This window comes from Lineus longissimus, chromosome 2 (assembly GCF_910592395.1).
Source record: "Lineus longissimus chromosome 2, tnLinLong1.2, whole genome shotgun sequence".
Taxonomy (NCBI): Eukaryota; Metazoa; Nemertea; class Pilidiophora; order Heteronemertea; family Lineidae; genus Lineus; species Lineus longissimus.
In genome coordinates, this window is record NC_088309.1 from 20,176,605 (window position 1) to 20,204,209 (window position 27,605).

A 27,605-nucleotide genomic window follows, 5' to 3' on the forward strand; every position below is an offset into this window, starting at 1 on the left:
TTGCCTGTAGTCGCATTTTATAGAAATTGAAACATTCAGCGAAAACACAGGAATTTTGCTACTTGATTGTGTTGGAACTGGTTGCCGAAGAGAACAGTTATGGTGGACGCTCCCAAGGAAAGCGCCAATGGTGATGTGCCCATGGTGGACGCTCCCAAGGAAAGCGCCAATGGTGATGTGCCCATGGTGGACGCTCCCAAGGAAAGCGCCAATGGTGATGTGCCCATGGTGGACGCTCCCAAGGAAAGCGCCAATGGTGATGTGCCCAAACCGGTGCCAAAACCGGTGCCAAAACCGGTGCCAAAACCGGTGCCAAAACCGGTGCCAAAATCGGGGCCAAAATCGGGGCCAAAATCGGGGCCAAAACTTAAACGTTCACGCGCCTTCCAGGTCGTTTCAGTTATTATAATAGGTGTAATTTTCCTGACAATGGTAAATATCAGGCATCTTATTCCCATATTACCCCCCCCCCCCTCCCGATATCATGAAGGTGGCTGGTAACGGTAGTTATGCAAAGGCTATGCTATCTGCATGTTAAAACGTCGCTCTAGACTCCCTGAGCAGCCTATCGCGTCATCCTAATTGGTCTCCTTACGAGGCTGGTCCACTGCGTCCGGGGTGTACTCTATGTCTGTCCTCATGGCAATAACCACTTTGTTTAATCAAACAAATCCAGTTTGTGTCCCTTTATGATGGAAGCAATATCTTTCCATACGTACGTGTCCAAAACGCCAGTCAGCTCGTCCTATCTCACGCAATGGCTACTGTTTGTGTTTATAGGTCTAACATAGTTGTTCAGTGTTCAATCCCGGTTCACTACGAGAAGCACAAAAATGATTATGTTAGTTTTTCCAGTTAAAGACATCGTTGACAACACTTTTTACAGGGAACAGCAGTGGCATTGACAGGACTCACTCTGGAGAATCTTCAGCATGTAACCAATTCAAGCCAACCGATTACAAGCCTGGTGTTCTGTGGGCGAGGCGGAGGCGTCCTTGCGGGGACACTTATTGCCGGGCTGCATGCCTGTGCCTGTGGGGAACGATTCCGCGCACTTATAACTGGAGCTGTATTGTTTCCCACGGCTGTGGCCACAGCGGCTATTCCGTGGTCCCCCATCATCTACAGTACTATATTGATACATTTCTCGCAAGGACTTGGAATAGGATACGTGAAAACAAGTAAGAATCTATAGTATAGCTCATCGTTATTTAAATCTGTTTCAGTGTCAGAATACTTGTAGCTCATCGAAAATTTGCGTCCGTGAAAGAACATTACAATCCAAAACGTAAATGTGGAGTCAACAAACTGTTGGAAATGAGAATCGGGTTTGAGAGTTACAGAGCAGTATCTTAGCTGAGAACCAAACTGCATCCATAAAGTTAACCATTTCTTTGTTCTTTCAGGTTGTATAATGCTGCTTACACGCCAGTGGGGCTACCTCTCTCCCTCTGTCCTGGGCGTTCTCCTGACATTCTTCAACGGAGGATGCATATTGGCCACACTTTCGACTCTCGTCTTATTACGAGAAAACAACTTTGGTGAGGTCTACAGCAATGCAAGTGCCGCTGGGATTTACGGCTACAACATAACGAGTGACCTCACCAATGGAACAAGTAACACCACCAACGCAAACATGACACACCTATTCCCTACGATCGGAATTGGCACTTTATTTGATGCCAACAATTACACTGATGGCGCCTCCAACGAAACCAGTGATACCGATAATGATGCTTACAACGCAACAAATGGCATCGCTAATATAACGAGTGACATCACTAATATAACGAGTGACATCATTAATATAACGAGTGACATCACTAATATAACGAGTGACATCACTAATAACATTACCAAGGCAAACATGACACACCTCTTCCCCAACAGAACAAGTGGCGTCTTCAACAGAACGAGTATCGACCACAACACAACGAGTGCAGGACACAACAGATTGAGCATCATCTTCAACAAAATCAGTGCCTTTTGCAACAGAATGAGTTCAGCTCCCAACATAACGAGTAAAATCCCCAATAGAACGAGTGTCATCCTGGAAGGTTTGAGAGACATCTTCAACAGAATAAGTGCCCTTCCCAACACAACGAGTTACATCCACAACAAATTGAGTGACATCTTCAACAGAATGAATGCCACACTAAATACAACGAGTGACATCGATAACGGGACGAGTCACATCCCCAACAGAAAGAGTGACATCCACAAAGGAATGGAAGATACCTTAAACAAAGGAAGTGTCATCCCCAACAGAAAGAGTGACATCCACAAAGGAGTGGAAGATACCTTTAACAGAGGAAGTGTCATCCCCAACAGAAAGAGAGACATCCACAAACGATTGGAAGATACCTTTAACAGAGGAAGTGTCATCCCCAACAGAAAGAGTGACATCCACAAAGGAGTGGAAGATACCTTTAACAGAGGAAGTGTCATCCCCAACAGAAAGAGAGACATCCACAAACGATTGGAAGATACCTTTAACAGAGGAAGTGTCATCCCCAACAGAAAGAGTGACATCCACAAACGATTGGAAGATACCTTTAACAGAGGAAGTGTCATCCCCAACAGAAAGAGTGACATCCACAAAGGAGTGGAAGATACCTTTAACAGAGGAAGTGTCATCCCCAACAGAAAGAGAGACATCCACAAACGATTGGAAGATACCTTTAACAGAGGAAGTGTCATCCCCAACAGAAAGAGAGACATCCACAAAGGAATAAAAGATACCTTTAGAATGGGAGCTAACCATAAAACATTGAGTGACATCTTCAATAGAATAAGTGCCATCCCGAATAGAATGAGTGACTCAAACATCGAATTTAGTGATAGCCACGACAGAATGAGTGCCATCACCAAAAGAATGAGCATTATTCCCCCCAAAACGAGTGCCATTTACAACAGATTGAGTAACATTCTCAGCAGAAAGAGCGCCATCCCCGACAAAACGAGTCCCATTCACAATAGATTGAGTGATATATCCAACCGAAAAGGCACCATCCCCAAGAGGCTGAATGCGATCCCAAAAAGAAAGATCTCCAATCACAACATAACGAGAACCATCCCAAATGGAAAGAGCGAAATTCCCAAAAAAACGAGTTCAGTTAACCCCAACAGAACGGGCATACAACCCAACAAAACGAATCCCAATCACTATGGAGTGGCCAATGGTTTCAACAGAACGAGTGTCATCCCCAACAGATTGAATGCAATCGTCAACAAAACGAGTGTCAAAAGCAACGGAACGAACTCAAACAAAACTAATGACATCGCAAAGAGATTCTGTGAAATCTTCAAGAAAATGGGTGAAATCCAGAACCAAATAAGTGACAACTTCAACGCAACACATGGCGTCACTAGTATATTGATTTACCTTTTTAATAGAATGGATAGAATGAATGTGGTCACCAACAAAACGAACACCATCGCTAACAGAACGAGCGCTGTTAACAACAGAACGACTGCCATCCGCAACAGAACAAGTGACATGACAAACGGAACAAGTGACATCCCCAATATCTTCAACAGAATGAGTGACATCTCAAACATAACAAGTGAGGTGACCAACAGAACGAGCGACATTAACAATATAACAGGTGATATGGCCAACATGACAAGTGACATGACCAACAGAACAAGTGATTTCACCAATGGCACAAGTGACATGATAAACAGCACAAGCAGAGAAAACATAACCGACCATTCGTCTGCAACTTCATCTTCTTCTTCTCCTGCAAAATATATTAGTATTTCACACATTGTTGAAGAAGTCCATAAACTTATCAAATTAACAGGGTTTGATCTATCGAATCTTCGTCTGCTGTACATTGCCCCAGCAATACTGATGATCGTGGCGGCCATCTTTACGATATTGTGTTTCCCAGTACTAAGTAAGATACCGACCACAATAGTTACTCCGATTGAAGTCAACACGTCCTTCCGCATAAAAGTATGCTACTTTGTCTTCCTGTATTTCAGTGTAGGCTACGTCAATTTCTACTTTTTTCAAGGACTGGAGGCCTCATTTGGAGGACAGGGGTTGACATTCGTGCAGTTAGCAGCCGGTTGGACTCGAGTGCAAGGTTTGGGTTTAATGTTGGCATTTTGGAGCGCCAATGCGTCCGCTTGCTTTGGGGCGGTCATATTGGTAAAGTTCCTTTCAGCAACGACTATCAATATTACCGGGCTTCTTCTAATGGGTTGTGGTACCATCGAAATCATTTACGGCGCAGCTTATACTGTAGTCTTCCTAGCTGGGGTTTGTCAGTTAGGAATAGGTCTCGGATTATTCAACACCTGTATCATCGTGTGGGCAGACTATTACACCCGTATGGACCCACGATACGTCTCGACATGGGTGGGGTTACTTTCAGTCGGGGAGATTTTTCTGCCGGGCGCAATCGGTTTTTTCTTTGAGGCATACTCTCCTTTAATGTTTCAATTTCTCATCGTTGCCATCATATTTAACGCTGTCGGTTATGCATTTATAGAATTGGTGGGATGCGTCAATAGCCCAACTACCCCAATTTGGCAGCACATCGGTCTCCGAGAATTCCCGACAAACTAAGCCAGACGTTCGCCGGTCTGTCCTATAGCCACAGCTTGAAGCCAACACTGCGCGATAGGCTAATGCGGTCATTCCCAGGAAAAAAACATTTACTGTAAACGGGCCACTTTTAAGACAATTTTATCTAGAGGCTGATAAATGTAGATTCCATTAGCCATGTGCAATATAGTGAGGTAACTGGCATTTCTACATGGGAACGTAACACTAAATTGATATCGGTTAATCATGTGCCCTGTTGGTACATGTACATGTATATCCCAAAGCCGAATTTACAGTAATCAAGCATTTTTGATGAACCAACTGTATGGAAGAAAGGTACTGTATAGGACGGATAAAAGGCCTCTGATTTACCCAACATGGTTTTAGTTATCGATATTTTTTTGATTCTAAACTATAACAATGTAACTGCAATGCGGACCAGACACTGACGTGAGTACATGTATTTGCATATGACGTGTAATTTCCTCGAAAAGAGTAAAACCGACATCACTATTTGATCCTACTAATTTTTTTGCCATAATTTTGTTTGAAGCAATTACAACTGGGAAGGAAGATAAACGCAAGATCGCTATAAACAATATCAAGATAATTTCTTTTATTTACAGATACAATACTATGCACATAAAGTGGTCTAAAACGACTAGCTGTACAAGATACAAGAGTCTCTTTTAGGAAAAGGGCTGAGATCCTAATCGCTTATCAAAACCAATATGATTACTTACGATACCGGTATATATGCACATCACATGTGCATTTGCGAACAGAGTCGGGGTCAAAAGCTTAATATATTACAGCTGAATCGAATACAGTTAAAAAACACATCGTCATTGAAATTTACAACGACGTTCAAATACTTTTGTTGTGCACCTATAAGATGCATAGTGCTTAAGGTATAGCGAATAAATGCCTCGATGGAACGGGAGCGGGTACAATTGAAAACATTGTAAATATTCAAAAGCATTGTAAAACTTCTCAAGTTATGAGGGGCGGATATTTCAAGATATCTCACTGCACTTTTTACGAAAGTGGCAAACTTTTCAAATATTATCACCTAATCTGTGTCTCTCCGTCAAAAAAAACCATAGAACAAATTAGCAAGTGAAAATTCTAAGTTTCGGATGGGGGCAGGCTTTTGCTCAAATTTTACAATGTTTTTGATTGAAGAATGACACGATCCCTAACATCAACGGTACGACCATAAGCATCTCGAGATCCTGAGTTACGAGTCCCTCCATCGACTCTCCGCAAAAAGGGCTCTCTTCCAAAAAACCTGCGTACGATTTACTTAGCTGATGTTTGCATTCGGATCTAAATACTGGGCCTGTTGTGGACTGAGTTCAAACACCATTTTAGCTCTGTAATTATAGGCCGGGACTGGAAAATATACAACGAATTGGCTTAACTTAATTCAGCCTATACTGGATGGTGAAACTTTGGCCACAGTGGTCCAAAAAAGAACCCCAGGTCCACATACCCGAAAACCAAGAAAGAATGAATGTGAGTATTTAAAACAAGAGCGAGTTTTCGCCAAGACATGGTATATCGGGGACTTGTAAACTCAAGAACACGAGATGCTCGGAACCGTGCTGTGGTTTTATTCTCCCGGGAGTTATGGAGGAATGTCTCGAGATAAGGCCGGGTCGGTCCAAATTAAGTTCACGTGCTTTGAGAGGTATATGTAAGAGATGCGCCGTCGTCAACGAATTGTTTGAGCACACTTTCGAAATGTTACCTCTTCGTAGCAAAATCCTTCAAATCTATCCTGGGAAAGGGTAAATACACACCTCAAAATGTATTTGGTGGAAAACCCAGCACATAGGCGTTGGAAGAACATTATAAATCAATTCAAAGCAAAATTCATTGACTTGTTTATACACTGCAGTGCATAACGGTGTAGAAGTTTGAAATAACCTGGAGTAAAATGTCTCTGAAACAAAGGATTCTATTTTGTTCTCTTGACGACGGCAATGGCCTCTACAGAACCAAACACAATGATCTGTCAGAAAAACAATGGTCTGATACTCTCATTTCAGGGGGACAATTTCTACTTCTACACCGGCATATACCAAAATGCATGACCCTGAATTCTGGTCCCCATGCAAACACGTTTGATTTCGACGATACATACATATCCTGAATAAAAATATATAAAGCCATGTGGCACCTAATGTATGGCGACGAACTCTCACGAACAACACACACACAGTAACGAGTAACAGAGTAAACAGTAACATGGAACCAGCTGACCTGGCAGTTGGACCAGGTCTTACTTTAAATCAAATTTACATCATTCCTTTCTCACACTGATAGAATTACAATGGCAAAACATTATTCCAAATAAAAAATATGTACACTTTGACTCATACTAAAATGGTTTTCAATAAACGGACAGTCTCCAAACCAGCAAAATAGCAAAAAAATATAGTGCTGGAATGTTGATCTCGTTCATGTCTTGGTCAGTGAAAAATGACCTCTGGGTACTAAGTATGACCACACCCCTTTTTAGATGCAGCTCCATACACCCTAAACAATCTGGTCCAAGGTGCTAGTCTCGGTAAGCTAAATAAGCGAAATTCGCCGAAACCTGAGATACATGTACCACGAATGAGACCAATGCGATTTAAGAAAACATGCATTGATAAAGGCATGACCCTGTTTCTAAGCAATTATCTAGTTATGATATTTTAGCCATTCTCTCAGATAAAATCACATTAATCGTGTTTGGCATGTCATAGAACCTCATCGACTAGTTATTGGTTGCCCAGGATTTTTTGACACTTGTTGTGACATACTGTATAAAGTCTTCAGGTGCCGTTCCGTCTTGGAAATAGCGGGTCCACATTTTAGATGTAGCCCTCAATAAATATGGCTGTCTGTCAGCATCATAATAAACAAGTTGTTTTACCCATATTTCATCCATCAAATATCTGGCGTGGCATTGCCATCCAGATCTCACACTTGTGGTACCAAGCCCTAGTTTCTAATTGCAAAATTATCTTTCTTCACCCTCATTAAAGTATATTGTACATAGCCTAAAATGTATATGATTATTTCGAACATTGTATTGCAGTTGCAGCATTAAACTCGATGAGTTATGCACAAAGTAAATACAGAAGCTATGAGATAGATGGTAAAGCACCAAAAGATCTAGAAGTAACAACAGCATGGGAGCCAAGATATTTTATGTAAATGTATTAATCCAACTGCAGACTGCCACTTTTAAACCACCATGCTGCTGAAGGCTGAGATCAGAAACTAACCATACGGACAGTTTAATTCTTTACCGTATTGGCTAGTCATACATGTAATTAATAGATTGACTTACAGGCCAGAACAGATCTGCCAGAAGCTTTGTGGCTAGTGAAATAGAAGGGATGAAAGCACTCTTAACCTCGTTGAAGATTCACGGGATCTGCTGATAACACACATTCAACATAATTACCTGAACTCATACATCATATTTACACATCTATATACATATTATTTACATATTATTTACAGTCTCACTCAACAGATCATCATCTCGTTAAAACAATATAAAAACTCATTAAGCAGACCATGGCAGATATATCTGAGAGGAATCAAAACGGTTTGACTCCTCAGATCATATACTTGAACCATTGAAATGGTTCAATCAGATCTCACAACCATTTAAAGGGTTCAATCAGATCTCACGAACAACAGAAAAGGATATTGATAATTACAAATCTGGTACAAATATCAGATCTAACAAAAAATATATTTTCCATGAACCTATGTATCCCAAAACATCGTCAAGAAATCTTAGATCTGGTAGTTTCACTGTGATGTCAACCATATATACAGAATACCATAATGACGAAACGAACTAAAGTGACTTTGGCAATAAAATGCCACAATCATATCCACACCAGCACTCGCAGAATGAGCAGAAAATGCAATTTTTTTGGTATTGACGTTTGGACTGCATGAGCACGAGGCTAACATGTCGCTACATGTTTACTGTACCATGTTTGCTGTTATTACCCAATAAAGAGATCATTCACTTCAACTTTTCTCTTTGGTAAAATATATGAATAAAGTGATGTTAGCACAAATACGTGCATATCTGATGAGAGCGTGTTGTGGAGAACACTCGCAAGTGCCTCTAACTATACCCTTAATGAAATAATAAAAGTCTTATCAGAAAAATCACAGAAGCCTTCCTTTGATCACAGCATTGAGTATGCAGCGACCAGCACCACGTAGCTTATCAAGGGGCAAAGCAATACTTCCTCAGGAACAGTTTATGGAAGGAGACATCATGGCCTAGTGTTTAAGGGTTTGACCTCATAAGGTTTCCTGTCTCTTTGAGCACTTCCTGGTTGCGCCCCCTGATCCAATGTGCGTTTCACGCAAAGCCAAAGTAATGATGTTCAAGTTTCCATCACATCACCGGTTATGATATTGCTGCCAAACAGCATATTGGGCTGAGTTCCAAAGTCGTACTGGCTCCCAAATGCATGGACTCGATGGAGGTTGGCCTTGGAATCAAAGAGTGCTCTTCTCACCGTAAGCAAAGAATTTTGTGTGACACTGTTTCCAGATGACTTCGTCCTTTCACTGAAAGAGAACAGGGAGAGTTCAGTACAAGGGCAATGGTTTAATTCTTGAGTGTTGTTTTTCATGGTTTCCAAGAAAACGGTTCGGATTAATCGATCAAATTGTCATTTCTATGGCACAATTGTCCAGCCAAACAGGAACCTTATTGGTTTAACCCGAGATGTTGCCCGTCGCAAGAAGATGAGAAATTTTATGGTTACTCAAAGAGGAAGTTTCTAAATTGGTTGTGGATATACTGGTAACATTTCGTTTAGCCCACGTTTAGCCTAAAACAGCCAGCCCGTCTGTCAATACAAATGTAGCCAAAGAGCCCACCATTAGCCAAGTAAAGTCTTACTCATTGTTAGTATAAAGAAGGTTGCTGTTCATCCATCCACTTTCTTCATCGGTCTCGTACGTCAGTGGCAATCTCTTCAGGGCTGGAAGTAGGATGACCTTGCTCAAGATGATAGCAGTGCCACCAAGGTAGAAGGAATAGGAATACGTCCCCGTCGCATCGCAGAGCCAACCTGAAATCAAGAGGGGAGATATCGATGAAGAGAACTTGAGGAGATATCTACGAAGATGTCAGCGATAAACAACAACTGCTCCATATCCTATGTATACATATACATATGCACGATTTTCCGATTTTTTGGCGACTCCTCCCAATGTCCGCATGCATTCATAACCAAGCTGCGTACGTAAATAAAACTTCGACCGATTTGGGCTTAAATTAGCGATTCAATCTTTGGTATTTGTGTTTCAAATGTGGGATAGATACATACATTATAAACCACAGGTTCTTGCCAAGAGGCAATAATCTAATCTGCCACGAGGACATCCTGATCCCTGGTTTGACTTCTAAGCTTTTACTCTCATGGTATCCTTTTAGTGTACATGTACTTTCCTGACAACGTACCTGCTACTGGTGCCCCGACAAGTTGTCCTATACCCTCAAATGAGATGAGGTAGCCGAGTCCATGAGCAAACCTTTCCACCCCGAGAAACTGGATGAGGATATCTGGAGTCAGCGGTCCAACTGAGGCAGAAAAGAAGCCGAACAACACTGATATGACAATCAGACCACTGTAGGTGTGTACCAGCGGGACAGCTTCAATCGGTATGCCAACAAGCATGACTGATAGTATGTATATAACAAGGACATTCACTCTGGGATTCAGGGCGGAGAACCCCCAGAATAGTCTTCCTACGAAGTTTGCTAGTCCGATGCAGGAATATAGGATGGCCGAGTTGTCGTCGCTCACCCCTTCATACTTGGCGTAGACAGCCAGATGCATGTAAACGATGCCAAATCCAAATGCCTGCATCAGAGAACTAAAGCATATCAACACAAAACGGTAGTTTTTGAAAAAGGAACAGCCCAGTGTTTCGTAGAGGGACTTCTTTTCTTTGTCAGCATCATCTATAGTCTTCTGTGGTTTTGGTTTCATAATCAGTGAGGTTACCAACAGGTTTAGCGTGATCCCGGCCATGATCAACAAAGAACCTCTCCAGCCATATTCCTCATCCAAATAGCGAATAAGTGGTGGGTAAACCACTGTGCCAAATCCTGTTCCAGTGGCTGCCAAACCTAATGCCATGGTACGATGCCTGTCGAAATACCCGCCCAAAACGGACATACAGGGCAAAAATGAAAGGCCGATTCCACATCCTGAAATGATAAAGCAATAGTGTTCAGAATACATTAAACTATGATCTTCTAAAAAGCTGATAGTCGCAATCAAACATCATCACGAACAGTTTAAAATACCACAGAACCATACCACTCCTACCAAATTCTTGTCGAACAGTTTGTTTGCCTGAAATTGGACTTTCAGAAATTGGGTGGACTATTTGAAAAAGGGAGTCAACCCAAAGCTCGTACACTATTTAATTACCTACCTGCAACAACTCCAAATGTGGCATAAAGTTGATATATGTTAGTAGCCATGGCACTTGCGATGAGACCAGCGACAGATAAGAGACAGCCTATTATCATTAGCACACGATTATCGAACTTCTTCATCAGCACGCCTGCGAGGGGACCTACAACCAAAAGAAAACTATGTAAGATGATGATTTGATGCTTGGGGCATGACCATTAATACCCCATCCAATTCTGTACTGTGAATTATTGATTGAATAAAAAGAGTATGAAAGTCAGAGTGTCCGCGTCGGACCACTCATCCTCTGAAGAGGCAACAACAAACTTGGGTTCGAGCTGCAAGCGTTAGTGCAGAGGTACAATGTAGGTGCAAACAATAAAACTGCTAGCTGCATTAAAGGGATTTGAAAGACGGAAACAGGCTGAACTTGCTATAAAATTGAAATTAGCAAAATGTTGGTAAATTTAGTCAAATGAAGGCTGAACACTGAAATTTGGGAATAGGCGACATAGAAATGTGATGAAAGTAGCTTTCCACCATGTGTTGATGGTGATTCGATATTGAAATGGTCAAGGAATCCTGGATGTTCGTGATGTCATAGTGCCACTGCCACACCAGACCAAATGGTGGCAGTGGAGGTTTTCTTGGTCGTCGTCTTCTTTGCATGTTCCACCACCATGCAACTAAATGAATAAAGGGCACTTATCCTGGTAACAGCTTGGGCAGCTGCTTTGGCGGCGAAGAGGAGAAAGTTCTCCACTCCTACTTACGATCCAACCATGTTCTTCGTTCTGTAAAACAACGCTTCCTAAAGGTCCCTTGGACACTTAAATTCAACCAAGTTGTCCATTCTTTAAGGATAGTCCATAATTTATCATAAGGCCGAGGCCGATCCTAAGTAAGCATGATACCATCTTTTCGGTGTGCTTGTTCAAGTAAGGTAGGAACCCAAACGCCTGAACGAGGTCGTCGAACAGTCGCTGGGCAGTTTCTCCAGGGCCATTTTTCCTTTCCCTGTTAATGAAGAAAGAGTTAAAGGTGCTGCTGCCTGAAGAGGGATACAATGATTAGTTAAAGAATGCTTTTTGTCCTCACTAGTTCCGCTACACGTTTGCCGACTGGATAGAGTAATGATTCTCTGTTCTTCTCAGCTTCTCACAAGGACTAGGCAGTCCTGGTAACTTTTTAAAACAATTATAATGCCTTTTTTTCATCATCATAAAGTGAATGTAAGGCATTAGCCACCTGTCGATGTTTGTGACCCTTCTTTAGTTAATTAGCTAATCGGACCTACTAACTTTCGAAGAAGCGCATGACAGGCTGCTTGTCCATAAACAACCTTGCCAACACCTACAGTTATACAGCACTGACAGATGGCCACCAATTTGAAACAGGAATTTTATGGGTTTTTTGCTTGATTTGCACATCAGAAATATTTCAGGGAAATGCAGCCATTGATTTCATAGACTTTCGATTTGGAAAGTCAATGCAAGTTTCTTGATGTTTCTTATTTCCATGTTGCTCTATTTCTTCACAGACTTTGCCAACAGGACAAATAGGCCTATAGGTGTGAATGGGAAGGATGGGAGAGACCCATGGCCCGGTCAGAATGTTCAGACCAAAGTTTGGGTCATGGCACAACATCCACTCCATTCCCGATCAATAGCTTTTTAATTGCTTTACCAGTTTTGCTGCACATGTGAAGCTGCTTGCGCCCTCATCATACTTATGCAACTTTGATCGCCCATTCGGAGCATCTTTTGACCACTGCCTTTGTTAGACCAACGTCTCTCTTCAATGATGGGATTACTCCTTCATATAATTCCCATCATCTCTGAGGCTAACACTGGGTGTGGCCAAAGTGATCTGACTCAATGCATCTGCAGGATGAGGTCGTCTATCATGGGGGACAGGACGACCATTTGCCAGACAAAAGTAGCAAATTTGCCAAGGGACTCCTCACTCAGCTACGGTCATCTGTGGTTGGTAAGCGAAAAGGTATTGGAATATATTCCCCAGTATTTGGTCCTTCCCCAATCAAAAATCTCAAATTGTGATTTTCAAGTGATGTTTGATGACCAAAGCTGAATGGGAAATACATCGTTTATAAAACTTGAAAAATTCACTTTTGATTATATAAGAAACATGAAATATACCGGTAACCTCACATATCTCATCTTCGTTGATTGAAGGCGAAAAAAACCGGGTGATCCTCTGGCAAATGGAAGCATTAACGGCAACACCAGTTCACCAAGCTAAGAAGGAGGTTGGCTAATGAGAATGACTTAAGCTCGTCAACAGATTGGCAACTAGTCTTGTTCTACTGTCAGACTCTATTGGGTAGATTCAGAAATAAAAGCACGGACCAAGAACTAACAGCTGGCTATATTTCACTGAGCAACAACCATCCAAATTATTGGATGAAAGCAGCGCACAGTAGGTAATAGCTACATGCAATACCACCTTAAAAGCTTGGTGTACCGTTGATTTATAGGGATTCATCATTTCTTTTGCAGCGTTTCACAATCTTTATAAATATCAAGAGTGAACTAAGCAGAATGCTTGTCATCATGGTACCCTTTAAACAATTCCAGTGCGATTGGTAACTGACAGTTCGATCACTCTAAGAATTAACCAGATTTCCATGGCCAAACTAGTGCCAACTTGTAAAGGTAAAAAACGTGCACAACAAGGGGTTCATAGATATAGGTACATGCCTTTAGTGTAATTAATAACGCCAAAAATGTATATCTTCAGATTCAGATATTCATCATTAGTACCCGTTGTCATTTTCCATTTCTGTAAACTAAGTTCTTATAAAATATTTTTAAGGACTTGAGATTTTTGTTCCGATTTCTGCCACAGACGTTTTGTGGAAGGGTGTCAGAAGGTCCACTGTTCAAACTCGTATTTCATGCACATCATCCGAGCTTTTACATTACCTTATCCTGGCCATAAAGGGGTACGCCGTTCGTAATTATTGGTGGTCCACAAAAATAGCAGTCGCACGCACTGCCGCAGTGTAGTTAATATGCATATTTACGAATTTGCTGAAACTTTATATTCATAGTTGTATATCTGTCCTTAGAGTATATAGGTTGGTTACTCTAAGATCTGTCTACTCGACGGCATTGTTAAAATTTATATTCAGTATGCATTCACACAATTTGAAGTTTTTCATTTCAATTTCACATTTCAAATATTCAACGATCGGCGTACGCCTTTAAGCATGCCCCTCTGGCACTGGCTTATGCTTCGCAATTCAATGTGCATAAAAGGATGGCGTGAACTTCCAATGACAAACATTCTACCTCGTTCAAACTGATTCTTTTATGGGAGTTTGTGATAACCCTACCAGGCCTTGAAGACTAAGGATGTACCATATGTTGCATAATTTAGTCAGTCATATCTGAGGCTCCTTCTTAAGAACAAAACTGAAATAACGGCAAATTTGTGTCTCTGGGATAATCTGCATCCGTTGCAAATAACAAAAACCTCCAGTCTAGTAACTCAATAGCGAGTTAAACAATTTATCCTGATGACTGATGCCAGATCAGGCGGCCTTGCAATGCATTACATATACATGTAGTAGATTCATCATCATCATCATCATCATCATCATCATCATCATCAAATCAGGGTTCACGGCCATTGCATGAATCTATCATCGTTTTCGTAATGAGGCCTGGTAGGGTTATACTATAGTTTATATCATTAAGAGCTGGTATTTACTGGACTGAGAGACTGAAATGTTGCCAAAGTGGTCATGGCATACGAAGATATTTTGCTGGCAGCTCTACAGAATGAGTCCCAAAGTTAATCTTCCATAATCTCATCGGCTCATATTGTGACCTGAACTCCAATAGGTTGAGTACTGGCAAGAATAGAGCTCGCCAGCTCGCCTTCGCCTTATGTTTGGTACTGGTAAACACCCTTCGTTTTTAAATGTGGTTCACAAAACGAACTCAGAACTTGTTTTTACACTATCCATTCTAGAACCGGCAATAGCATCTAGCACAAGTTTCCTTCTCAAACACAACTTTCGAAATAGTCAAATTTGACAAAAAAAGGAATTACAAATATATACCGAATTGATGGGTGAATGTACGTGTATACCGAGAGATTACGTAGATGCCTTTTTGACCCATCCTGTATGGAGCTCTAACTACCTGCAATTCGTAACTTATTGAAATATCTGACCTTCAGTTCATCTATCCAGACCACACCCACGAGTAGTAATGCCATGTGACTTACTACCCTAGATGGGCTTGAGGATGTTTTCCCTTAAACTGTGTTTGAGAATCGAAGTTCATTCCTCTATGGTTGTGCCATTATATATATAAAGCTAGTTCTCGAGTCACCTTTGGTGGAAAAGTCAAGTCCAGCCCAAGATTTCTCCCATGAGCATTGCGCCGCGCACATTAATGATGTTTTTAGTGGGCATACAAGTCAGTGATTCCAGAAAAGCCAGAAATCACAAATTGCCCCAACGGCTGTCAATGTCCACCAATTTACAAATGGCATATTTTTTGTTTTATTAGTTTTTAAAAAGGATCTGATCCCCTATTTAAAACTTAAAACTTTGCACATGCAGGCGAGGTGTAGTTTAGAGGAGATAATGTACATGTAGTTGTTTTATTTTTGTATCAACATGTTCTTTCTTCATCCATTGGCCAAGTTGTTTCTATTATACGGTCTCATTATGCAGTGTGATATAAGGGTTATTAGCACTTCGTCCCTTGCGAATGGAAATTGTATGTAATCGTCGCTGTCGTCATAGCAACAGCGGAAAATGACCGCTATATCGGTCATCAGTTCATGTGTTGCCTGATATATATATTAGTTCCTCTATATAATCTTAAAAGTTTCTTATTGAAAGACTCTGGTAATATATAACATCATCACTGGAAGTCAAGTATATCAGGCCACCTCATCAATTTAAAGGATGTGTAACGAACATCACGCTTATATATAGCTCGGCGCAAAAACGGCAATAGTTGTTCCAGGTTATCTGCACTGATTTTATCCCCATGTAATACACTTCCAAAGGTGACTCGAACAGGCTTATCTGTGAAGAGATAGAGAGATAAGTTTGCGTTTTATCGAAAATTAAACAGATGGGAGGCGAATCGTACGAGGTTATGATGAGCGCTTTTCGGCAAGGGTAGCAAATGATGTGAGGGGCTAAAAGCATTCTTTCCGATATTCAATATAAGCCTATTAGGCCTAACTTCGACCATTACACCTCTCGTCTGCCCTTGGATACATTTGGCGCCATTTTGCGTTGTTGAAAGAGTGAGTCGCGGCAGACGAAAAAGTGTCTGGTCGAAATGACACATCAACTAATCCTACAAATATGGGCCTAACGTGATGATTAATATGCATTCATACAGTTCAAGTGAATAGCAAACAGTATCATCTTAGACTTCTTACCTATGAAGCAGAGGCACGCCGAGTTGATGGAGCCAATCCATGACGTAGGTCCTTTCCCTTGCTGGAACACCTCAAGAAAGATGACGTAGTACACGCCGACGGTCCAGCAGATTCCAAACATCAGGAGATGGGACAACAGTGCTGCAACCATCACAATCCAGGAGTAGCAATCTTCAATACTCTGGGGTGCTTCCCCGTCGGCACTTCCTTTTGAGACTGTGCCGTCCCGTGGCCCCTCAAAGAAGCTTGGTCGCCTGGCATATTGCTTGCCGTCACCGCCCTTGCGTTTGTCTTCTGGCGACTTCTTTGCTTTTCTTTCTGGAATTGTTGTTGTCTTCACCTCTGTTGATATGCTCACCTTCCTTTCGTTCGTCTGGTTATATTCTTGGTTGGTCATGATAAGGTTAGGAGTTTCTAGAAAAGAAAAAGATAGACTTATGAGACAAGTTTATAAAAATGCGAAGAGCTCCATCTTCACTATCAAAATAGCAAGTTAAACATTTAATTATGAACACAGATCACGAAAAATTTTCAACTGAAAAGATTTTGGTGAAATCATTATAAATTTCGTTATAGCCGAAGTCAGCGATAACGACTCACAAATGTACCTTGGAGAAACATGACTCGCGCGTCACCAACACCAGACTGATACCTCGCAGTTATCCCCAAGCCGATGGTATACAAGTGATAATATGATGACACGGAAACACTATAATTGTCGCCAAAGCAGGGATCGGTTCCTTTTACTGAGCCACGCCGTATACAGTTGTCATGTGTGTGTGTGTGGGGGGGGGGGGGGGGTAGGGAGGGGGTAAGTCATGCCTGCATGGATTGTCGATCTTTTCCTGGCTATTTCGATGCTTGAAAAGTATAGGCTAACTTACCACCAATAGTTCACCGCAGTTGAAAGTGTTTGAGAAGAAGGCCTACTTCTATATACACTGATGTTGCACTGTCGTCTGCTATTGTTTGATAGGGCGATCATCTGATGATGCACCATATCCTAATTGGTCACATGGCATTTCTGTCAGTTTCCTCCCAGTACAAAGGTCAATATTGCATGGCAGTGGAGAATATCGCGCTGTATTTGCCACATGAGGTATTGTTTCTGACGCCTTATCTTCTGATATACATACGTACACTCTCGATAAGAGCAAAAATAGTGCAAAGTGCCAAGTGCTATAATACGGTTTATCCCGAGTTCAGGGTTTTTCTCACTATACTTCGTAACTTTGCTGTTAGAGGGCAACACCCCTTCTCAATTTTTATATAATTCGTTGCGATTGCCTACCTTTTTTGCCTATTTATGCCATTTTGTGTACCTTTTTTTCCGGTACCTTTTTTCCGGTACCTTTATTTCCAGTACTTTTATTTCCTGTACTTTTATTTCCTGTACCTTTATTTCCGTACCTTTTTTCCTCTACCTTTTTTTCCTCTACCTTTTTTACCGTATACCAAAATAAACATACACTCTGGCATTCCCATAGTCAAAGCTTATTATTGGTAGACACAAATTGGGGGGGGACTAATTTAAAACGTGTGATTGGAAATTAGGTGAAGTTATCATCATTATACCAGTCGGTCAGCACACCCGATTTTTAAAAACGCATATTCCCGACAACGATTTTTTCCATCCTCGCCATTACTGCTGATATTGAATGCATACGTCCAAAGCTTAGGCTTGCCTCCTATACTTTCACTTACAATTTAGACTATGCAAGTACAATAGGAAATGATTTTTTTAAAGTTGGTAATCAGGCACATTGGTTTATTTATTCATGGTTTTATGTCTATAATACGGTCGCCTTAAAGTTCATATAAAGGCCGGGGTATATAGGCTGTACGAGTCAGCATTAGCATTATGGTCATGACGACCAATACTTATAAAATCATATGATATATCAGCCTTGGTCATATAATGAACTCTTGAGTGATTTAGAGGCCTATGTTTTATTTTGAGGAAAGAATGAAACACCTATGATATGGGTTGACCATTGTTACACGGAGCAATTTCATGCCGAGATCATGGGGGAAAACAATAGGCCATTAAAATGCAATGTAAAATTTCTCAGCTTATTATTCATTACGTTTTATCATAGATATCAATAGAATAAGTAATCTTGTTGCCGATAATACAATGAATTACACGTTCAAGCCAATGTATACACTGTTGGTGATAAATAGTCATAGCAATTAACACATTATTTGTTAATTGTTCCAAGGCTATTACGGCCACACTGCACTCAAACACTGCAGCCATAAGTCATAATTAGACATTATCTGTTTATGATACATGATATATCAATTTATCATCCAAGGGACTAATAACTGGCATGCAGAATCATGATACAATATTCACAATATGATGACCACATACATTTGTGTCACCAGACAATTATTTTACATCCGTATTAGGTGCAAGCCCCATGTAGAGCTTTAGAGTTACCAACTTGCACGTTTATAAAATGTCATCATTGTTCGGTGTTAAATATTTTCTAGTCACGCTAAACCATACGGTTACTACAAACTGGCTACATTGAACATCTCACTTTGTGTTTACTATTCATTTAAATTTTTTCATCAGATCCGCTCAGTCATGCAGTCTAATTGTCACCCTAAGAAATGTATGACCTACATTTCATTTTAGTGATTTTAGTGAATCCCGTAGCGCACGAATACGAACAATTATCTCCAAACATATTTATATCTATACATGAACCATACCAGCAGGAGCAACCCACATGATGATTAACAAATAAATGGTAAGTCTAAAACAGTGTTTCATTTCGTATTGTTCGAACACTCACTTGGCGAACGTGAGTGGTGAGGAGCACGTTGATGACCATGGTAAAGTAGCTGTTTTTCAGTATATCGGGGGGGGGGGGCATGGACCACAAAAACGAGAAATGGAATAATAGAATAGTACAAATAGCTCAAGGGCCAGAGTATACCAGTCATAGTTCAGATATGTACGTTGAATCATGAAGCTATAACATTATATATGTACAATGGTCACAAATGCTGTCGCAGGCTTCCTGTGGTTTATCACAACAGCCGCATGCATGGACGATTTAAATAGTGTAGAGGATTAATACACTATATCATCAAGTATAGTATGTATCTAAACAGGGTGCGATCTTGTTTTTCTTGGACTTTGGTCAAACACAACTCAATTTGTACGACTTGTGTATAGTCATGAGGCGATTGGGTTTGATGCTTTCTCCATCGAAAAAAGTGTTCGGCACTCCAGTAAATCCATGCTTAAAATGGCTTTTCGTCGAGTCGTATAGGCCTTTAAATGTACGAACCTTTAAAAATATTTTTCGGAACAGTGCCAGAAAAAGTCCAATAACTCGATATTTTAGCTGAAAAGAGCCTCCGCTCCCCGGTCTGCTGGCAGTCGGGGAGAGAGTTAACAGTAATTGTTATACGAATCCCTTCAGATAAGAGGCGGTTTGTTGGAGCGGCCAGAGTGAGATGGTCGATGATCGGTTATATTTATCGTTTAATCATTTCTAAAATATAACCGACGTTAGTCCATCCATGGAAGCTAAAGAGAACGACCAGTTAAGAACCAGAATGCGCCGGGAAATGACAAAGGAATGCAGTGATGTTGAATTTAAAAGAAAGATCCTTTATCTTCTACAACAACAATTGCGTGAGCTGCCCCATTTTGTCGATGTGGAGCGAATTAAATGTTGCTTCCCCACAGTACCATAAAATGTATGGTACTGGTAGTCCTTCGAGTCTTTCTTGCCGATACCAGCTATATGCATGTACAGCGAGACGAACAGCTGACTGTATAGTTTTCAAAATGGACGCCATTTAAGCATAACATTAAGACCCGTTTCGGGCTGAAGGGATGTTGGTGAAATACATTAACTGCTCTAGCATCCAATTAACCCAACACCAGTACATCAGCTAATGTATCTTAGGAATACAGCTGCTAACTTCTACAGTATTATTTTCATGCAATAGCAAGACTTACCTCAATTTTCAAGCGAGAAACGCAGCCTTCCCTCTGTATGATACGAAGCTTCAACAATCCGTCTACCGATACAGCATTATGCAGGAGCTCCTATTGATTATCTTACAAAAGCGCCAGCCCAACCAGTTCCAACCGGTTTCGCGCTATAATGTTTAATGCGCCAGCGCTATATATACATGTATGAAGCAGACGATATTTCACGGACGTAGGAGTAGGGCAGGAAAGTCGTGTGCTAGGCCAGTTATTTCTCTCAAATTAATTAAGTATGTTATGGATAACATTTTTCGCATTCAATGGTAATGTTGGCCTAATTTCGAATGGATTGAATTGATATCAGGTTCAACGACTCGGGACTGCAAATTTGGAACGCGGGGTCCAATATTTTGGATCTCCAGGGTTTTGGTTCAGCCTCAGCCATGGTCATGGGGATTCTTGTCTTTCAGGCAGAATTAAGATGTGAATATCCTGCATGCACTGAATGTGGTTTTTTTGCGATGGTATACATGTGTATTTCTGCAGTTATGTAGGACTATAATGCATCCGTGATGGAACATGGTCAACGTGACCAGAAATCAAGAACCATTAATGCAACCTATGGAACGGCATTGGGGATTGAACGTATCACGTCACATCACTCTTTTATCCGCTTGCCATTGCATGTCTCCAGAAGAAAGCGGGGGGGGGGGGGTTAATGTGCAGGGCTGGAGAAGCGAACATTAACCCCTGATTTCCTCAGGATGCATTGCATGGTGACTGTAATGTTGTCTTTGCAAATTACAAAAGTACATTTCTGGCAAAAATTTAGGTTATCAATTGTTTCATAGAAAAGAGATAGAGTGGCCAGCTGCTGAAGTCAGAAATGACGCTATATACACATAGCAATTAAAAACAAGATGATTTGGCAGATTTGAAACTAATGTATTCATCGAACGATACTTGCTGACAATCACTGCTCGTGCTGAGAGTTATGATGGCCTATATAGCTCTCATTATCTGTTTTTTAGGACGAGTCCAACCAGCTATTTTAACTGTATAATAGTTAAGCATGCCTGGTGTAAAAAATGGACAATGACATTTTCACACGCAAGTGAATTATTGTTTTTCAGAGACCTCATGTATAGGCCTTTGTCGGACAAACCCTACTAACTGCTATAGCTAGCTCAGTGCCAGCTAAACTGATCTAGAGCAAGTATGTAGGGCCTACAAATATATCCCATTGCTAGATTTTTATACATTCTTGCTACAGTATTATACTATACAATCATATATGTACATACACACACAGTAGTGGTGTGCCTTGCCATGCTAACATGCTACGGCGTTTGCTGGTCTCTGGTCTTGGATTAGGTCTGAGCTTTAGGTCTGATTCATCGGCGATCGCTTACATTTTCCTTAACTCTGATCGGGCTACTACGAATTGCATCGGTGCAAACTACATGTACTAACATTTTCCACTTTTTCTGTATTAGCCTTCACTCTTAAAAGTTTTTTAGCTTCTCAAAAACCTTCACAAAAACCGTATTTCTAATATTGTGCATGTGCACTCTATACCATATTATTGTGTTGATTCGGGATCGCAAATCCTCTGCCGAGACGCCATCGTCAACGCACGTAATGGTCTGTATAATCTAGGTAGTTTTGTCATATCCTATGCCGTTGTTACTTTTTCAACGGACTTGAGTATCAGAATGATGTCCCTCAAACCTGAACAGGCGGATCAGCTCAAAGGTCTTCGTCATGTTCAGCCTATAGTTTACCTACCACGCGCGGAAAATATCAAGCAGTGGTTAATAATTTTTTTCCGTGTTTCAGAGATAAAGTGAGAATGCGATGGGAGAAGATGAAGAGACCGAGCCTGGCCAACATGGACATGACGGAAACGAGAGCGAACTGTCCGTGGAGACACCCTACTCCTGGGCCGTCATGGTTGCTACCTTCATCGGCCAAGTCATGATCTATGGCATTTCCTGGACAGTCGGAGTATACTTTGTCATATTCCTTGACGTCTTCCAGCAGGGGAAGGGGGCAACGTCTTGGGTAGGCTCAATAAATACAGCGTGTACATATTTGGCTGGTAAGTATTATACGGATCATTTGCTTACCCTCAGCCTCAAAATAAAAGGAACTTTTTTCAAGCTCAAGTTAAGCTAGGGGTCAAAGTGCGAATAACGAACAAGATAACTTTTACAACCATTCTTTATTTGGCATTTGTCATTAATACGCATCAGCGTCCACAACTACTTGTCGGTAGTTCATTTAATGAATAATTATTCTCGGCGTAATCTATTGAATTATTTCCATCATAAGGACCAATCTCTAGTGTGTTGATGAAGAAGACGGGAGTGCGATGGATGATGGTGATAGGCGCGGTCATTGCTGCAGGCGGCTTATTGGCCAGTTCCTTTGTCACCGAGCTTTATCATCTCTACCTCACATTCGGAGTGATTACAGGTAAACAGCTATTCAGTGGAATCCACAATCAATCCTTCAAGTGCCCCGAGTTGCGGAAATCTCGAATTAAAGGAAACTTGTCATAAAGAGCTAAGGAAAATTGGGAGTTTTGAATGGCCCGGTAAAAAACAAAGGCGGGATCTAAACAGTTTCCAGGACACCAAAACGGTGGCACGGTACTTTATTTTCTCATCTAAATACCCTTTTTCTTTTTTTAGGTTTTGGCCTGGGTCTTGCCTATGTGCCTTGCATCTCAGCTGTAGGATTTTACTTTGATACGCACAGAACTATTGCAATAGGGATATCCGCTTCAGGGGTGGGGATAGGGACATTTGTTTATCCTCCTTTAATCCGTCTCCTGGAGGATTCCTTCGGTTGGAGAGGGTCGCTCCTTGTTCTATCTGGAGTAACACTGAATCTAGCTGTGGTTGGTGCATTCATCCGCCCAATTCAAATAAAACAGACTGATAAAAACAAAAACGAAGTTGATGAGGAAAAGATAGGGATATTGGAAATGTTGGATATCACCATCTTCAAGAACAGTCGTTACTTGTTGCTCTGTCTCAATAATCTGTTGCTCATGTTCGGTATAGGTATTGTATACGTCCATCTCTCAGCATATGCAGAACTTCAAGGAGTCAAAGGAACAGCAAGTGCAATGTTGTTCTCAGCGATAGGAATTGCCAACTTTTTAGGAAGGATTTTCTTTGGCTTCGCTGGACATCATCCAAAAGTTAACGTCGTCCTAGCGTACATCCTTGCTGCTTGTATATACGGCGTCTCAGTCGAGTGTCTCCCAGTGATAACAGAATACCCAGCTATGGTTGCGATAGCAGTGATCTTCGGTTTCTTCACAGGATCATTTGGGACGTATTTGCCCGACATCCTCATTACGTTCCTCTGCCTCCACCGTATGCCATGTGGTTATGGGTACCTTCTAATATTTGAAGGCATTGGACAACTCCTCGGCGCACCCGTCGCTGGTAAGTGACATATCCATTTTGACTCTGTTATCGAAGTTTTTTACTCTGTGATCCGAGTGTTTAGTGGCTGAGAAAGCTGCACCAAGAGAATGTAAATGGACTAGTCCAGAAAGGCGAGATCACCCACCTAGAGTGCATCTGCGAGGCTTGAAGTTGCAGCAGGGTAGGCTATTTTAATGACTCGGATTCCTTCTTACTGATACTTATAGCGAAGGGGATGCTCTAATAAGTGCTATGAAAATGTATTGTAAAACCTTCTGGTAAGTTTGCAGGTCAGCAGTGACCTATTCCTTGATGAGCTTCTTCGGTTGTCATAAGATAGGCCATCAAATTGTTGAGTGTTTTATTGACTGAAAAACACTAAATATACTTAATGACAACCACATTAGCACTGTATACCTTTATCCGAGGTCTGCATTGAGTAAGGAAGTGATGAAGCAAGTTTGTTACCGAAACATCTCAATTTTCTAGGTATCTTGTACGACTCCACCGGAACGTACATCTACTCATTCTACCTTGGAGGGACCTGCATTCTAGTCAGTGCTCTCATCCTCTTCCCAGCCTGGCGATGGATTAAGCCGAAGTACTTATCTGATGTCGACAATCTCAGTCGGTCGCCATCATTATCGGATGAAGAGTTGTAAGTTGCTTCTGGTTGACCTTATGAATACATTTCTGTTTACTTTGGTGAGAATAGACCTGGTGAACCAGGTTTCTCTCACTGAAATAGTAGTCGGCCTTGAGGGACAACCTGGGTTCAGGAGCTGCGCTGGTCAAGGTGACCTCCTCCTAGTGAGGGGGAAAGCGTAGTTGACATGGATTTCTTAAATTATAACTCTGATAGAAAATTTTCTGGTCAATAGTCAGAACGCCTCTCTCATCTCTCCGGTGACTATATTTCTTCGATCTTCTCGTCATAAAGAAATATTTATATCTTTTCAGCGGATCCCAGGTTGCTGCAATTGGTGAAATGGATGATCTGCAGAATGGTGGCTCTCTACCAAAGATTAATCTGTCGGCTGGCAGCATCCATTCACATTCAAAATCTCAGCGAAGTTTAAACCAATCTCAGTACAGTCTTCACAGATTCGGCGTCATCAACAGAGAAACGTTGTTGAAAAGAAGGACTAGTTCAGCGCAGTGTCTCTGTCAGCATCCTGTCTTGGAAGGGGCTGGTGGTTCAAACAGGTATTTAAGTGCTGTTCCTGCCAGATTAGAGTTATACAGACCCTCATCTGCTCGGTCACTTCAATCAGCTCGCCCGATGATCAAAAACAGGGAGGGTAATCTCAAAGTCCCTGTCACGCCAGAAGGGAGCCATAAAGGCTCGAAATCGTTAATATTTTCAGGCTCAATGAGGACACTGATGTAGAATTGCATTTTTAGCCGAAAATGTGATATCAAAATGGAGTTTTCTCAGCTGCTGTGACCGGCCTTGAGGACAGTGTTTCTCATTTAGGTCAAAACTAGAATCTCATGTAGTTGGAATCTCTTCAGCTTACAAATAATCTGTAAGTCTTATATATTTTTGTTCAAACCTTTCTTTTTAGAGGTATTTTGCGAGGGATGATCTGAGGTAACCTTGGTAGCATTTTTATATTAGAACTAATCTCAACACTTTAAATTGCTCATACTCCAGCTGATGCTATAGTACTGGTAGAACGGAACACGAAATTTCAATTATTTCGTCTCTTACTTAGACAAAATAGAGACAAAATAGAGATATAACATTATAGTTTTCTCTGCTCCCACACATTTCAAGTGTGACGTTGTCTGAGGAATGTATAGTTTCTCTGAGATGGTGTTTCTCAGAAGCAAGGTGACATATACTAGATGTTTAGTCCAAAACTCGGGCAGTGACAGTGCCTTTTGTTTTCAAGAGAGGTGATCGTCAGGAGCCTGGACACACATATAGAATCTCCGAAAGTTTACAAGTTATCTGTATTAAATCCTATATACATTTATGTTCAAATCTCTCGTAGTGCTTTTATATTAGATCTATCTATACGAATCACTTTTCAACATGTTATATATTTATACATGATACTTGCAATAGCACCTAACTAAATACCAGATGTGCAAATGCAACTTGGTGTTATTTAAGATTATTAGCTGTATTCATATTAAGTTTTGTAACATGTACTATGCAACTGGTATTGGCCTGGTTAACAGAATACAAAATGTCAAATGCATCACACACGTGTGTACCACGACTAGAAAGTAGTATATCCCTGCAGCATTTTGCTAACACCAGAGTCTTTCAAGACTCAGCTTACGCCAAGACTAAATAAACGCTTGTCTTTATGAAATTAAATTATATTCCCATACTTTTTTGCCGACATGCACAATTGTACTAAATCCTGCACAATTTACATGTTGAAAGTCATGATATACTGAACAAGTTTTAGATGGTAATGGTGGTAACTACAGCAGGCCAACAATCAATTTTGGTCGATGCTTCTTCCAATATATAACATTGCGGTGTATTTTTATAGCATACGCTTATTTCCTATTTGAATGTCATTGAATATATTCACAAGGATGCATAACAATAGCCGTGATATTCAGTATGTATTGCAACATACATACATGTAGATGTATAACGAAACAGCTGTTGCAGAAGTATTGTGCGAAGTCTTGGTGGTTAATCATGAAGCAAATCAATCTTTCCACATCGTTGGTTGCAATAATGATTAGTAGCCTAGCTATAGGATCTGGACAGGAGTAATCCACGTTGATGAAAACCCAGAGTCCGCAAAATGTGCTATTCAACACTGAAGATATTTCAGGAAGAAGATGTGGTGTAGAACTCATTTAGGCTGCATTAGTAAGCAATTTAGGCAGTGTTTACGAACTATAACTGGGCATAGAAATGATTATGACCATCTGCTATGTCAGAATTGGCCTCCCTGTATCAGCAGCCAGTTTTAGGGGGTACCCCTTTCACTTAACAAGTACAAATGACAACCATATAGATCCTATTGTTTCATGGTTTTGAATACAAAAATCTGTTCCAAAGATATAATTTTTAAGGGAAATTCACACCTTTGAATTTACCAAGACTTTTACAATTTTAAAATGCATGTGATATAAATTTTTTATCATGAATATTTATTTATACACAGTTGATAAATGATTCTGTACATGCATGTATATAAAAATCAGATGCTGCTGCAGAAAGTACTATTTGAGAATCCAGAAGCCATAATGATTATATGAGCTGAATTGCATCACAATAAGAGTTGCCAAAACAAAAAATTATGAATTCTAGATAGGAAAAGTTCACAGGGTAAACAACGAGCGGACCATGTTATATAGATCTGTCTTGTATGACGCAGTGAACACCACACAAATATTTTGAGAATAGAAATTTCTGCAGAAAAATCAGGGTTAATGTTTTAGGTGTTTGGTCAGTGTTAGCAATTATTTTCAGAATCTGTCTCTTTCCTCAATATATATATTATACACATTGCAATAAATGAATACTGAACTCACGAGAACGTTTTTTGTAATCTTCGTATGAACAATTTGAAGGACATATCGATCAAAAGCCGCACTCTATACAGTATACACTGAGTAGCCAAGTCTCTATACTTCACCCCGTGGGGCTCCATCCTCCATATATGATATATATAGTTGTGCTCGACACTTGCATGCAGTCCAGTTCTGGTGACAGATGTTTGAGTTGAGGATTGAAGAACTCTTACCGTTATTGAACTGAT

The 27,605-nt window shown here is 40.8% G+C and overlaps 3 protein-coding genes across 5 annotated transcripts; 2 read left to right on the top strand and 1 right to left on the bottom strand.

The window, feature by feature from the left end:
* On the top strand, positions 1 to 5,344 carry LOC135482775 (uncharacterized). Its single transcript, XM_064763133.1, has 3 exons — positions 1 to 432; positions 887 to 1,181; positions 1,407 to 5,344. The coding sequence occupies exons 1-3, from the start codon at positions 100 to 102 to the stop codon at positions 4,577 to 4,579; spliced, it is 3,801 nt and encodes a 1,266-aa protein (XP_064619203.1). The 5' UTR covers positions 1 to 99; the 3' UTR covers positions 4,580 to 5,344.
* LOC135482778 (monocarboxylate transporter 14-like) lies at positions 5,151 to 20,589 on the bottom strand. The gene is made up of 6 exons (XM_064763138.1): positions 20,450 to 20,589; positions 16,462 to 16,875; positions 11,045 to 11,188; positions 10,062 to 10,814; positions 9,498 to 9,669; positions 5,151 to 9,160 (listed from the first exon to the last, which is right to left on the bottom strand). Exons 2-6 carry the CDS (start codon positions 16,856 to 16,858, stop codon positions 8,974 to 8,976), a joined length of 1,653 nt encoding a protein of 550 aa, XP_064619208.1. The 5' UTR covers positions 16,859 to 16,875; positions 20,450 to 20,589; the 3' UTR covers positions 5,151 to 8,973.
* Positions 19,134 to 27,377, top strand: LOC135482776 (monocarboxylate transporter 13-like). Of its 3 annotated transcripts, XM_064763137.1 has the most exons (7): positions 20,585 to 20,712; positions 22,262 to 22,523; positions 22,757 to 22,900; positions 23,119 to 23,883; positions 24,355 to 24,523; positions 24,826 to 25,071; positions 25,434 to 27,377. In XM_064763137.1, the coding sequence occupies exons 2-7, from the start codon at positions 22,280 to 22,282 to the stop codon at positions 25,456 to 25,458; spliced, it is 1,593 nt and encodes a 530-aa protein (XP_064619207.1). In that variant the 5' UTR covers positions 20,585 to 20,712; positions 22,262 to 22,279; the 3' UTR covers positions 25,459 to 27,377. The 3 variants fall into 3 exon arrangements, with proteins under 3 accessions (XP_064619206.1, XP_064619207.1, XP_064619204.1); XM_064763136.1 differs by lacking the exon at positions 20,585 to 20,712 and adding an exon at positions 19,134 to 19,223 and having other exon boundaries at positions 24,826 to 27,377; XM_064763134.1 differs by having other exon boundaries at positions 24,826 to 27,377.
* Positions 27,378 to 27,605: the final 228 nt, after the last annotated feature.

What these genes read in the sequence shown, in the direction of transcription:
- LOC135482775 (XM_064763133.1), top strand. Translation starts at nt 100, where the DNA reads ATGGTGGACGCTCCCAAGGAAAGCGCCAATGGTGATGTGCCCATGGTG. An exon ending in GTGTAATTTTCCTGACAATG is followed by an intron (nt 433 to 886) that starts GTAAATATCAGG and finishes CACTTTTTACAG; the next exon opens with GGAACAGCAGTGGCATTGAC. An exon ending in AATAGGATACGTGAAAACAA is followed by an intron (nt 1,182 to 1,406) that starts GTAAGAATCTAT and finishes TTGTTCTTTCAG; the next exon opens with GTTGTATAATGCTGCTTACA.
- LOC135482776 (XM_064763136.1), top strand. Translation starts at nt 22,280, where the DNA reads ATGGGAGAAGATGAAGAGACCGAGCCTGGCCAACATGGACATGACGGA. An exon ending in CACATTCGGAGTGATTACAG is followed by an intron (nt 22,901 to 23,118) that starts GTAAACAGCTAT and finishes TTCTTTTTTTAG; the next exon opens with GTTTTGGCCTGGGTCTTGCC. An exon ending in TCATTATCGGATGAAGAGTT is followed by an intron (nt 24,524 to 24,825) that starts GTAAGTTGCTTC and finishes ATATCTTTTCAG; the next exon opens with CGGATCCCAGGTTGCTGCAA.
- LOC135482778 (XM_064763138.1), bottom strand. Translation starts at nt 16,858, where the DNA reads ATGACCAACCAAGAATATAACCAGACGAACGAAAGGAAGGTGAGCATA. An exon ending in CACATTTGGAGTTGTTGCAG is followed by an intron (nt 10,815 to 11,044) that starts GTAGGTAATTAA and finishes TTATCATTTCAG; the next exon opens with GATGTGGAATCGGCCTTTCA. An exon ending in TGTCGGGGCACCAGTAGCAG is followed by an intron (nt 9,670 to 10,061) that starts GTACGTTGTCAG and finishes TCTTGATTTCAG; the next exon opens with GTTGGCTCTGCGATGCGACG.